Raw genomic sequence first — 14135 nt, 5'->3', positions numbered from 1 at the left:
CACTTTTTGTAAGCAATAATGCAATTTTAATGTCAGTGGTTGTATGAACTACACACTACAAACAGTGTTTCTCAACCTTTTTTGGCCCAACGCCCCCTTTACAAACTGGCGAAATTTTACCCCCCTCCCCAACAAAAACGATTAATTACGAAAAGCAAATATATATATATGCGAGCATGAAAACAGTAGGCTATACTGGTAGTAGTGGTTACGTCATAATGGAACTCACCAGATTTTGTGATATACATACTAAAAATTACTGAATTTAAATAGATAGCGTTTGTAGACAAAACGGTTGGTCAATCAAATACGACAATGGAGTAAGACAGTGGTTCTCAACGGGGGCGGTACCGCCCCCCGGGGGGCGTTTTGATTTTGTAGGGGGCGGTATGATTACGTAGGCTTTAGGGGGGCGTTTTGATTATTAGGGGGCATTTTGGTTTAAACCATCTACTGCCCAGCGTAACGATTTCGTCAAAGAGCTCGTATCTTCGTGGTAGCATTTCCTACCTCATTCCTGGTGGAAAAGGGATTCAGCTGTGTTGTTCTGCTACCTACCAAACAGAAAAACCCACTTGACATCCGTAAGAGGTGATCTTCGAATGTTCCTCACTGGCTTTACACCAGATGTGAAGAAACTGGCACTTTCTCACCAAGCCCAAGGTTCACACTGACTACCAGTAGGCCTGTATTGTTTTCATGCTCGCAAATATATATCTGCTTTTCATCAAATATAGTTACTTGTCTCTAAAATCATTACAGCTTGTTTCGCCCTAAAAGGGGCATCATCAAAAGGTCCTTATTCTAATATAAATGTAATTCTATTTGAATAAGGACCTTCTGATGATCCCCCTTTTTAGGGTAAAACAGGCTGTAGGCTAAGGGTTTTAGAGACTGATAACTAGCCTATATTTGATGTAATTCACTCTGCTTGGCTTTTTGCTTGGCATTTAAGCACTTTTGTAGTATTAATAGTATTTTTTTTTTCGTTTTTTGTAATTAGGCCTAATCGTTTTTGTTGGGGGGCGGTAAAATTTTGCTAGTTAATGAAGGGGACGTTGGGCCAAAAAAGGTTGAGAAACACTGGTGTAAGAGCATTGTTTGGCTATCGTGTGAGCATGTAGAGTAGATTATCCAGACAATGATCTGACGAAATCGTTACGCTGGTCGGTAGATGGGTTAAACCAGAATGCCCCTTCATAATCAAAACACCCTCCTTAAGCCGAGGTAATCATACCGCCCCCCTGCAAAATCAAAACGCCCCTGTTGAGAACCACTGCACTACACAGACAGACCAGACGTCAAGAGTAAAACTTATAGCTTGAACTCACTGGGCTAACTGTTGTAGTAACTAATGCGGTAGTTGCGCTAGGCCTATATAGCCTGGTAACTGGGAGCTGAGATTATCAGCTAGGCTATTAAACAAAAATACTCGTACAGCTTCCCTCACAAGACCGCCCCAAAAACCTTGTCAACTGCAAGCCATTAGCATTGCTTTCCAGTTTAGGGTTTCTGTTAAAGGAAAAAAGTGATCCGTGTTTCCAATTTAAATTTGAAGTTTCATAACTGATATTTCTTGAAAGTTTACGCGGCACGCGGCAAAAAAGCCAAAAGCGGCCGCGTACGCGGCGCGATTTGCATCACTAGTAGTAACACGTTTTCGAAGGTCTCTTCAGGTGTCATTATGGACAAGTTTTACTGTACTATACTTTCTGCAGCAGTGTAGTCTCATTGTCAGAAAATTATAGGTATATGCCAAGCAACTATACTGCCTTTTAAACTAAACAACATTTTCACAGGTACCGGGGAAGGTGTGCTGTCGTACAGGTGTCTGTACCGGACAATCAAAGATGAGGAGTCTTGTCACTTTGAAATTGATTATGACGTCACCATCACTAATATAAATGAAGCGCGCGAAGACGATGAGCCATTGAAGATTAAGCTTACTGTATGAAGATCGTTTTTACGTTTGCTCGAAATGTTGTGTATTGTTTTGATTACCAGTATTAAATCATTTCTAACGCAGTTTGTCCAAATTTTAAGACGCTAAAAACGTCTTGAGCAGAGCACTGTTATTATAGAACACTTTTCTTTGCTAATGTTATAATTATTTTTTAGCTGAGTATTTCTAAACCTCGCGGAGAACCAACAGAAATGACAATTGTAGAAGTGGGTCTTCTGTCTGGTTTTGTTCCAAACGATCAAAGCATTGCTCAATGGGCTATTCCTAACGTAGTTGATGGAATTGGTGAGTACCGAAACAATGAAAACAAAATGTTGTCGCTCTTCACACACAGTTATTCAAAGCAAGTAGGCCGAGTCTAGCATTGCTTTTGACTGAGAGAGTAGCCTATACTGAGAAACTAAGCATACCAAATCAATCTTTATCACAAATTTTCGTCGATGAACGAAATACTACTTCATAAAGTCTTTGTGGGCAACAATAAAATTTAAAGTAGCCTAAAGTTATTTTTTACAGCAAACAAGTATTTTAAGTTGTTCTATTTCAAGCAACAAGTGTTGAAAACAACTGCATTAACAGCAGGCTACTAAAGTAAACAACAGAGACCACACGTGGAAAGAGGGAGCGAAAAGTTTACTATTTTTCTCCACACTGGACTTTTCAACGTCGACACACTCGTTGTATCTTGGCAATAGGAACCAGTCGCTTCATTACAATACTCCCATGTTGTTTACTCACTAGTAAAGATTTTCAACTGAAATTTTATTTTTTTAAAGCCTGTGCGCCGTGTTTGCGCTGACGCATATTCAATGTTTAGGCCTTGGAAAAATATTGCGTCTTTTACAAAGCCTACATATTTTTAAGGTTTATTTTCAGTACTCATTATTTGTTTTCAATTTTCAGTATTAGAGGCTGTCTATAAATGACGTCCTTATAGAATTGAAAAAAATGCACCCCTATGTCCGCAAAACATCCGCTCTTTGTCATAAGAAAATCTGCAATTTGCACTCTCCCCTGAATGTGGGTGTCTTTTAAAGACAGCCCCTTAATGTCTGCAACATCCTTTGACATGCCTCTGAATTTACATGTATTCTTCGTATTTTTTCTCAGTTGACAGATACGACATTACCAACGTTAACGTCGTACTATACCTTCGTAAAATTGATGCTAATCCTTTGGTAATCAACTTCGACATGGAACAAAGTGTACGAGTAAACAGACCTGAACCCGCCAAAATTAATGTCTACGATTACTACGAACCTTCGGTAAGGGAGAGGCTTGGCTGTTCGTAAGACATTACAGTAGTTGTGTGCATAAAAAGCGTCCAATGCTTGTAAAATTATTGTCATTCGTTTGTCACATTTGTGTACGAGAGGCCAGACGCTTGTCCCCAAGCAGGGGTGCATAAGGTTCAACAGCTTTTAGCCATCCTCCCCGGTTGTTAGCTGTTGGGGTTGATTTCACCTAGTTTCTTTGCACTGTAGTGCTAATTTCTTTGTACTAATGCACATTGCACATCATACTGTTTTATCTCCCCAAGTCTTACCATCTTATCTTTTAACTTCCCAATTGTCTTCCTCTGCCAGGGGCTCCGAGAGGGGAGAAGTCGAGCAACTTTCCCCCCTAGCATAATATTGTAAAGGAAAAACGATTAGTTTTTTACGTTTGAGGGGAGCCCATTTTCGCCGTTAAAATAACATTGTACCAACTTAAAAAATAAACAAATTTTTGAATGAAATAGGCAAGTTCCAAATATTTTTCGATCATGATAGATGCTACTTCAGATGTTTCTCATCAAGAACAAATCATTCTCATATTAAGGTAGGCTATGTTAAACTGCTTCAAGACATAAAATTTGATGTTGTTAATCCTACTAATTTCTGCATCATTAAAGGACTTGTATTGTTTTAACTTGAGAACTGGTGCTGCTGCGTTTGGCTAAGCGTGTAGCCTACTATTTTTGCTTGCCCAACTGAACCTTGACTTCAAAAACTGCGTTGGCCAGGCATATTGATCCAACATGTCTGGAAAGATTAAATTTAAGGGAAGTAAACCCTTTTTGCCTGTTGTCTGCTTATGGATGTTGTTGCTTAAATCTGGTTGGAGTTCACAGTGTTGTCCAGATGTCATATCACTTTTGGAGTAATTGATCGAGTGTCAAGCTTGAGTCATTTTCAATTGTAACCGGGCCACATAGGAAATTCTTGTCTACCTGTCTACTTGAGCAGTTTCCAATCTATACTTCTCTGCATTTTGCGGATTACAGTTCTATACATTTTTTAATCGACTAACCTATTCATATAGCGATAAAGAACTGTTCAATGAATAGCAAGATACCCCGATAGCTCAGTTGGTTAGCGCGTGTGACTTCGTGAACGAAAGATCAAGATCAAGCGGCGCTATATTCCGACTCTCTGAGTGTGCGCTTGAGCAACGCATTCTGAGGACTGCTCTCAGTTCAGTGGTACCTAATGGATGGAATAATTCCCCGGCAACAACACTTCAATAATCGGAAACTTCACTCTGTCAATCTCGGAAACCGGCCCTGCGTCAAAAGCCTCTATAAATGTGCGAAACTACCAGGAATAATCTATCAAGGCTTTGTTAGTCCAAGGATGAAGATTCAAAACCAAACTAACCAATCAACTTATAAAAATGTAATCAAAGTTAAGGGAAGCTAGGAAGAGTAGGCCAGGCTATTCGCAAGCTTAAGTTGTTATTACAGGAACTATGAATTGAAAATAAAAAGATTTGATTTTTCTTGGGATGGAACGCTCCAACAACCCCGCTTCAGCAGCTCAATTATACAAACAAAATTTATTCAACTATATGTCGTAAAATATTCGCTAGCTGTTGATAGTCAATTAACAAATGTATCAACAAACTCAAAACATATCATCGATAAGTTTGAAGATCTATGGAAATTTTATCGTACCGATATGACGATATGTGTGATGTGCAGTTGCGGGCACGTAGAAGAAATTTAAACAAGTTGTAGGCTACAATAATGACATTTTGAATGAGTTGGTACTTTTGAAAGAAAGCTACACAGCAAACCTGAGCTGCAAACTGGAACACACCACCCCATGATTTCTACTCAAAGAAATGATTGAATGCAACTTTCGAAACACTTTTCCAAATATTCTTGTTGCTTTGAAAAATTTTGACGTAAACTGGTAGCCTACCTCCAACAGTTGCGAGTTGAAAACCTAGTTTTAGGGCATAGACATTTGTAAAGAATTGTTTACGATTCACCGTGACTCAAAACCGTGGCCACGCTCAAAACCGATTGAGCAGCCTATGCAATGCATGGTGTGCATTAAATCAGACGTTGCAAAATCTTTATTACCCTACTTGACGCAGTGACCCGCACCTTTGCATTGCAAAAGGTCCAGAATGGATTGAATGCTTTTGATGGTGAAACGCATGATACCAATTTGTTGCTTTGTTTTGCTGAAAAAAATTTTTGTGGCCCATTTTACGTATTGTTTCCCTACCAGTCCTGATTTCTCTCGGAGCCCTTGTCCTTTGCACAAACTTTTCGCCATAGATCTAAGATCTTGCCAAAGATAAATAGCTTTTCTCAATCTATAGCTTTGGTAGAGAGGTACTTTTTAAAAACCATAGACAGACAATCGATAACAACTTAATAACATTGAATTGCATAATTTAAAATTAATACAGAAATGAAATAGATACATAATTTCAAACGTTTTCGGCAAAAATTTCTGCCTTCTTTCCTGAAGAGGGCAGAAAGTTTTGCCGAAAACGTTTGAAATTATGTATCTATTTCATTTCTGTATTAATTTTGAATTATGCAATTCAATGTTATTAAGTTGTTATCGATTGTCTGTCTATGGTTTTCTCAATCTAGCATCTGTAATGTCACGAAAGCAATTTTATAACACATGGTAATTGTAGGTTCACTGTGGAACGTTTTACACTCTTCCTGACAACACGCCCGATATCCGCACGGCCAATTGCCGAAAACCACAAAATAACGGAAGAGAGATTTTGAATCCTGCAGAACGCGAAGCCAATCAACGTGAAGCTGAATTATGCAAATGCGCAGAAGGTGGTTGCCTTACGTGCAGGTGAGCAAAGAATATGTAAAAGCCAAACTCGAGATAAATGAACCTAAAGTGCGATATAAATCGGAGTTTTTTCTGTATAAACTGAACATGATAATCAAGATATTTCATTTTGAAAAAATTGACTTTTGAACGTCTGCTTCAGATCACGTCAAGAACAGCTTGACAGAACAGAATGTTTGATAGATCAAGACACGTGTCCCATTTGTGTTCCTGGAGGAGACTGCCAGGATCCAACCGATACAAGTTGCAGGAGGTAAAGTATCCCAGCCATATCGATTACAGAAATGTAATCTAAACATCTTCTGGACATAGGCTATTAACTTACTTTACTATAAATGCTGTAAGTATATTTGTCTGAGCAACAGTTTAAAAAATGCACAGTTAAAAAGGTGCTGCATGCACAAGAATTTGCATCTACTGCAACGAATAAAACTGAACTTATCATTTTAGGAACTACGCCTATCTGGTCAACATCACTTCGGTATACAAACCCGTTAACGGAGATATATTTTACAAGTTTGATGGAAGCGTGTTGCAAGTCATAAAACTAGGTAATAATCATAATAACAACAACATTTATATAGCGCCACATCCACAGTGCAAAATATGCTCCTGAGGGCATGTAGCCTACATGACGATGGTGATAAAATAATACAGTACAGTACTTTCAGTCATAATGTTCAGTAAAATATAATGTTTTAAAGCAAGTTTTGAATTCATTTAGATCAGTTTTTTTACACAAATAGACAAACAATTCCAGCAACTGGCAGCAACAACCTAGAAGGTGCGATTTACAGATTGCGTTTTACACAAAAGGTTACATAAGAGCAATTAATGTTGAGAACGCAAAGTTCCGCAGGTTTATAATGTACAAGTAAAGTGTCAAGATAACTGGAAGCAAGACCATGAAAATTTTTATAAATTAATAGACATATTTTAAAGCGTATACGATACAATACAGGAAGCCAATGCAAAGATTTTAGTGTGAGAGTAATATGCTCATGTTTACGTTAGTTTTTGTTTCAAAACTCTCTGTTCCGTAGCAGTTTTAAAAAGCAAATAATGAGAAGCGAAGGACACGATAACGAGTAGTAGCCTATGCTTAAAATAAACCAAATTTTATTGAAAGTGTAATTTTTGAAAAATGTATTTATCAAAATGTGGGGATTTATAAAAGTAATTAACCCTATTTCTTGTGACTATTTTTGGCCTGTTCACCTGCGGGGGTCGGTTCCACACTAGAACTTTGAGCTCATGTAACTCAAAAACTGCGCAAGATAGATCAATCAAATTTTTATGTGGTGCAGATAATTTATCAAACAACACAGCATTGACAATTTTTTGCAATTTGTTTAACAACAGAATTTAAAAAATCAAATTACTAAAAAAATCAAAAAAAATGGTTGCATTCTATTTTTATTTGACTTGGGAAATCGCTTTTTAATTACCTTGTAATTGAGTGTGATAGGCCAATTCTTTTGTCTTCGATTTTAATCTTTTACGTGGTCCACGTTTCACGCAATGAAATCGTAATTGGCATCCGACTTGCGTTTACTTGTTGTTTTTCCGGAGGCATTGTAAAGATTTTTTGCTTTGTCTCAACATTTGCAGAGAATGAGAAAACCATCCCCAAAAAAGCTGTTTCAAGTTATTTTTGAGCCACATGTTATAGCCTGCACCTTTTCAATCGTGCTGTCATCACTTGATATTAGCACTAAATCAAGAAATAAGCTTTAGTAAACATTGTATTTGTGTCAATTGTCTTTACTTCCCAGGGAGCTATTCAGCCGTTTTTAACATTGTTTCAACGTCTACAGGCGTTGAATCGATATGAAAAGTGTCTGATTTGCTGTCTGGCTAGCGATTGAATACAGAAAAGTAAGGTAATGGTGTCACATGGTATTTGAACAACCACCAATCCAAATTTAGTTACTTGCTTCGATAGGAGCTCTTCATGCACTCCAAAAACAAATAGCGTCTAAAACTCTGTCTAAAACTGACAAACTATCTCACGATGCATTACAAAAGCGGTATGTTTCCATACTTACCAACCATGATCACTTCGCTCCGAATGAAATAATTTTGCAAACAGCTTTGATAAAGTGTAGTGATAATACTATTTTAGTAAAATCGCATCGGCAGGCTATAGAAGTCGTTTGTACATTGCCAAATAAAGTCCCGTTCTCTGTGACAAACTCAAAGTCGTGGCATAACGATACGAAAAAAAACAACATTTAGTAAGATATCAAATCTTGCAAAAAAAACTTTTTTTAGACAAATTGCTATTGTCGTAAAAAAATCACTAAAGTTTTGATCCCTTCCTTCTGTAAAATGGAAGGTTATTGATATTTTAACTAAATTTGTAAAATATCATTTAGTGAATTTTTTGTAATTTGTTGGACATGCATTTTGTGGCAAGTTATTTCTTACGCATAAGAAAACTTATTTCTCTTCAAATTTTGAAATAGTATTTTGATGCAGTTTGTGGTTGACGACGTTACTGCAAAAGTCAACCCTTTGTAATTGATACACACCCAAAAACAAAAGATGCACAAGCTACTGCTGACTGAGAGACTATGTCACAATACATCATAAAGATATTTTTCGGAACCAAAGACCCAGAAAACCGATTATATTTTTTATTGGTGCAGACGTCTGCAGACGTTGAACCAATGACAAAAAGTAATTTGCTTATTTGGAACAAAGTGTTTGCTGTTCCCAATGTGCAAACATTTTGATAAAAAGTAATCAAGTTTTGGCCACAGCTTTCTGGTCCACTTAGGCTACTCTAGTCAATCGAGTCACGTTGCAAGTAACTTCTCGACATTACTGGGTAGGCTCACACTGAGCTTGTTTTGTGTAACGTCTTGTTTGTAAAAAATATTTCAATTTAACATATTTCCCTTATTTTGTCAGATATGTGTTTGGTGCAACAATGAATGGACGTGACTAAGCGAAATGAACTGCTGGACACTCTAGCTGGTACTGAAAGCCAAGTATAGCCTGATGAGAACCGTATTTTCTCATCCCGCGATACTTGGACTTAAACATCAAAATCACTTCTATCTTCTAACACTTTCCATTCAACAACAGGTGACGACGCAGACGTGGCAAATAGCATGAGTGCAGAGTTTGTAGTAAGAAGAGATTGTTACGAGGCGTGTATTGACGAAGCATTACAAGATGATGTTCGCGTCGGCGATGACCCAGTTTACGTAAGTACCCATTACTTTTTTACCAAGTTAGAGGCATAAAAAGGTTTAGATTACATTCAGATGTAATTGTGGTTGTGTAAAAAAGCATAATGAAAAACTTAATAGGATTGAGAGAATATTGTCGTATGAAACATAGTCGAATCAGATTTAACATTTCGAGTAGGTACCTTTGCTCAACAGCAGCTTTATGAAAAAAATCTACTTCTACACTATTATAGATTTACGGAAGGCAGTTTTAGCCAAAAATGTATTTCGTTCAACATTTCGACTTGCGTTTTCCGACTCCTGTTTTAACCCTTTCCTTCCCGAATTATTTTCCCGTGGCGGGAAAATTTTTCTAAAGCTCTCATGGGGGTAGTAATAACTTCAAAAAAAAAAAAATGAAAATTTTTTTTTTTGTTTGTTTATTTTATTTAGTGTTGCCGAACGGCAACGCTGGGAAGAAAAGGGTTAAAAAGATGTTTAAAAGTTTTTATTCTATGATATTAATGGTGTTGAACTGATGTTTTTTTCCGAAACCTAGTTTGATCGGATGATATCACACTTCATCCTGTACAAAATATTTCTTTTTCTGCTGAAATAATCTACTAAAAGTCAAATGGCAGCTCTGGAAATCTAGAATAATGTTTAAGCGCGAAAACTCAGTTTGAGAGATCATCTAGATTAGACTAAATTTTAAGAACGGTCAAAGAAGCTATCAATGTGCGCCAATAAAATGAGTGAAAAGAAACTAACAAAAGTTGTACTCCACAATGCTGACCTAATCTAACCATTTAATCTCAATTTAACACAAATAAAATAATGTGAAACCTTTAAGGGTTGCTTGATTTCGTATGTTTATAGTCAGAAGCGGATCCGGCTATAATTGTTGACGTGCCTGCCCCCAAAGAAACAAGTTCTTTCCGCTTTCCGTTATTTTTTTCTCTTCGATGGTTCAACTGCAATACATTAATCTAGCCGATGTTATAAAGCACACATGTGTTATAAACTCACAGTGTTGCTTATTCATGAGATAGAAATTTGCTCACATGTCTTCAAAGACAAAGAAAAAATGCAATATTTCCACTTGAAAACATTGCTTCCACAACATTTAGTTTAATAATTATTAAATTCACCTATTAATGTACAGACATAAGGTGAAATATGCTTTGTAAATTAAAGTTTTCCAAGTTGTAATGTCTGTAAAAATATAACTTTGATGATCCCTGTGGTTAAATACAAACTATGCGTCTTATACATAAAGCACCACCGGGCCATAAAATACGCAAAAAGAAACAAAAAAGTGAAATTAGTCAAAATACTAAGAATGGACCCTATAAAATGTTTCCTTTTTTCAGAGTTTTATTTTGATTTATTCATTCTCATCGAAGTCTTGCTTCGTCGGAAACTATGGTGTCTTCTTTTTTTGTCGATCCGCTACGGCTACTGTCTGCAAGTGCAGTAGGCTACAATTGTAAACGTCATATAATACTATCTGGACTAGAAGTCAAACGCTGACGTCCATGATGAGGCTGAAAGAGAAATGCAGTATTGGCACTTTCATTGCGAAACTTGGCGTTTTTTTTAATGGGTACACATGTTAAAATATGACACGGTCGCAACACCTTAGGCTACGGTAGCAATCATGCTGTTAAAGGAATCAGCACAAAAGATAATATTATGAAAAGCATCAAGATTCGGGAAAAATTGCCGTTTCAAACCTGATACTCTGCAAATAGGCTACAGCAAAGTGATAAGACAGAGTTATTTAAAGTACTTCAAATGCTAAAAAAAGTTAAATAAAAAACGCCAAAAATATGTCAAAATGTCAAATTAAAGTAGCTTGCCAAACGCATTAAAAAAAGCCAAATTTCTCACGGCAATATGGCAATCCTGTGTGATCCTCATCTTAGACGGCAGCGTTTGGTTCTCAATCCAGATGCTATTATAGCCTGGTTGGTTGTGAATCTTTATCCTCGACCTGACAAAACCTTGATAGGTTATTCCTGATAGTTTCAAATGCTTGTAATGTAGAGGCTTTTGACGCAGGGCTTGTTACCGAGATTGACAGGGTGAAGTTTTCCGATTGTTTAAGTGTTGTTGCCAGGAAATTATTTCATCCATTAGGTGCTACTGAATGGAGAGCAGTCCTTAAAATGCGTTACTTAAGAACAATGTAACTTTGAGAATAAAGTAAACTGTTAAAATAAATCGTTCGTTTAATTGTAAAATCATTCAACCCGATGTGACTTTAAATGTTTACACGGTGTTTTTTTCGGTGTCCGACAAATTGTTCTTAAGCAATTGTTCGTAAAGCAATTGTTCGTAAAGCAATTGTTCGTAAGCAATTGTTCGTAAAACAATTCTTCGTAAAATTAATTCTTCGTAAAACAATTCTTCCTAAAGCATTTTTTCGTGCAAGCAGCTAAAATTTGATGTATACGAAGAAATGCTTTACGAAGAATTGTTTTACTGATTTCATTTTACGAAAAACAGTTTACGAACAATTGTTTTACGAACAATTGCTTACGAACAATTGCTTTACGAACAATTGCTTACGAACAATTTGCCTATAACCGTTTTTTTCAGACTCTACACGAAGGAAGTTTGGTATACATTATTGGAGATCGGCCAGAACCGTTTTTTGGCAAAAATGGTGAAAGGAAGTAAGTAAAGACTGTTGAACACTTCTTTGTTCGTTATTCACTGAGACTGAGAATCTATGCTTTTACGGAATCAAGATCATCCCTGTGACGTACACTGGACATTGAGTGTGGAGTGAATGCCACTGCGCAGAAAATGTGCTTTCAATTTTATTCAAATTTAGATGAAAATGTTGCACTCTGGACTGAGGCAGATATAAGATTAAGATGTAGTCGAGCTTGTGTTGGCAAGAGTTTTTCAAACAGGGTAGAAAACGTCGTCAAATTAAAGGGACGTTTCGATTGTTAGTCCATCCAACATATATCTGAAAAATCTTTTATCCCTTTCCTTCCCGAATTATTATTTTGGGCAGGAAAATTTTTCTAAAGCTCTCATAGGGTAGTAATAACTTCAAAAAAAAAATGAAAACATTTTTTTTTTTTTTTTTTTTGTGTTGCCGAACGGCAACGCTGGGAAGGAAAGGGTTAACATAAAAACACTAAACTAATTGATTTTGCAGTATCGTTGTATGTACTCATCCACTTACAACAAAACTCACGTAACGTGCACTTTCAGACACGAGTACCGGTTAGACAAGTTTGCCCAGGTGGAGCGATACATTCCCCCGGATACTTGCGATAATGCCAGAGATAAATACGAAAATCACAACTTCAACTGCAGAAGGGAAAGAACAAAGGGTAAAAGGGGCAAGAAAGGCAAGAAACGGACACCGAGACAACAAGCCAGATGTGACCGGTGGGAGAAAATCAAAACCGCATGTGACAACTACGACGAGATGGTGCGACAGATCAACGAAGGTTGTGATTAGGGTTTAAGACCTTTACAGTAAAGTCTGTCCCATAACCGATTTTTCCAGATGTCAATTGGACACGAAGACGTTTAACATTAAATGTGATTGTTTGTTCATTGCAATGTGAATTCATTTTTCTGTTGAACGATTTTGTGTATCCGCTATAACACGATTTTGTTTGAAAGAAAAGTTTTTGGTCGAAAAGAAATCCTTTACTTAACAATTTAATTTGGAACAAAAGTAAACGACAATTTCACAATCCAAATGTACCACCAAAGGTTCAAAGTTACGTGATGTACTAGAACGACACTTGCAAATGGCAGATCACAATCATAAATCTGAGGTGAAACTTTCACAGCTAACAAAATCTGTGCTAGCTTTTCCCTTAATTACCTCCAAATCTGAAAAAACACTTTAAAGTCACTTGAGCCAACGATCACTGATACGACGGATTTTTTTGTCTTTGTGATGAAAAACGAGATTTGAATAAGCAGACCACACTGTTAAGTGAAGAAAGGAGGAAAGATTCAATTCAATTTATTTTGTCGCAATACAACAAAAGTGATGAATTTAAAAAATAGAGTACGGAAACAAAATCAAAAAAAGGAAAAGGTGGCGAAACCGTAAAAGTTTAAAACGTGCACGCAATGTAGGTTTAAAAGTTACGTAGATGAAAGTAATTTAAGCATGGCCACCAAACTCCATTAAATGCTTTTATTATTAAGTTAAATCTTCAAAGAACATTGTGTAAGATCACTTTGAAGTTTGAATTGTGAGAGATTATTACCCAGACAGCAAAATCTGTCATTTTTATATTGTTTCAATGTCTGCAGACGTTGCAAACATGACGGATGTTGCTGTCTAGATAGGTGTTGTGATTCTTGTACATTTCGTATTGAACGCATGACGAAACAGATTTGCTAGAATTTCAAAACAAAACTCGTGTCCTACTTGTGTCATGAAATTTAAAACAAGGCGTTTTGTTCACAAACGAAATATTTTCATTTCGAACAGCCTTACATCATATTCACTTAATATCAACTATACTCATCTGTTGTATTTTGTAAATCATTTTTGAACCGCACTTTATGTTAATAAACCGAAGGTCATTGCATTTTGTTTCCCAAAAATCTAAATTAGACAACGAAGCTTCAGTTAGAAATAGTGGGTCTCAAATTTGTTGCGTATTTTATCAATTTCCTAAAAAAGACTATTTAATTTAGTTTAACAAACACAATAAAAACAAACACTTTTAAGCTACATTACCTTATGCCGAATAAAAAGGAAGCATGCTTAAATTTACCGCGACCGCTGGATGGTGATAGCACGGCTATTTGCATATGAAACTGAGCAGATTCACTGCTTGTGAACAGTACCAGTGGCGTATTTTGGTGGGTTGAGCAAAGAAAGCAATAAAACTCGTGGGGGTT

The 14135-nt window shown here is 36.7% G+C and overlaps 1 protein-coding gene across 1 annotated transcript in view; it reads left to right on the top strand.

The window, feature by feature from the left end:
* Positions 1-13819, top strand: part of LOC145785349 (A.superbus venom factor 1-like) — a 53229-nt gene extending 39410 nt beyond the window's left edge. Inside the window, exons 35-43 of the mRNA XM_082597007.1 lie at positions 1800-1948; positions 2119-2248; positions 3074-3228; positions 5885-6057; positions 6200-6310; positions 6508-6608; positions 9151-9272; positions 11841-11917; positions 12471-13819. Coding sequence (XP_082453133.1) covers positions 1800-1948; positions 2119-2248; positions 3074-3228; positions 5885-6057; positions 6200-6310; positions 6508-6608; positions 9151-9272; positions 11841-11917; positions 12471-12723 — 1271 coding nt within the window. The 3' untranslated portion in view covers positions 12724-13819. The remainder of the gene's footprint in view (positions 1-1799; positions 1949-2118; positions 2249-3073; positions 3229-5884; positions 6058-6199; positions 6311-6507; positions 6609-9150; positions 9273-11840; positions 11918-12470) is intronic.
* Positions 13820-14135: the final 316 nt, after the last annotated feature.

This window comes from Aplidium turbinatum, chromosome 16, assembly GCF_918807975.1.
Source record: "Aplidium turbinatum chromosome 16, kaAplTurb1.1, whole genome shotgun sequence".
Classification (NCBI taxonomy): domain Eukaryota; kingdom Metazoa; phylum Chordata; class Ascidiacea; order Aplousobranchia; family Polyclinidae; genus Aplidium; species Aplidium turbinatum.
This window is presented reverse-complemented; position numbering and strand designations above follow the sequence as displayed.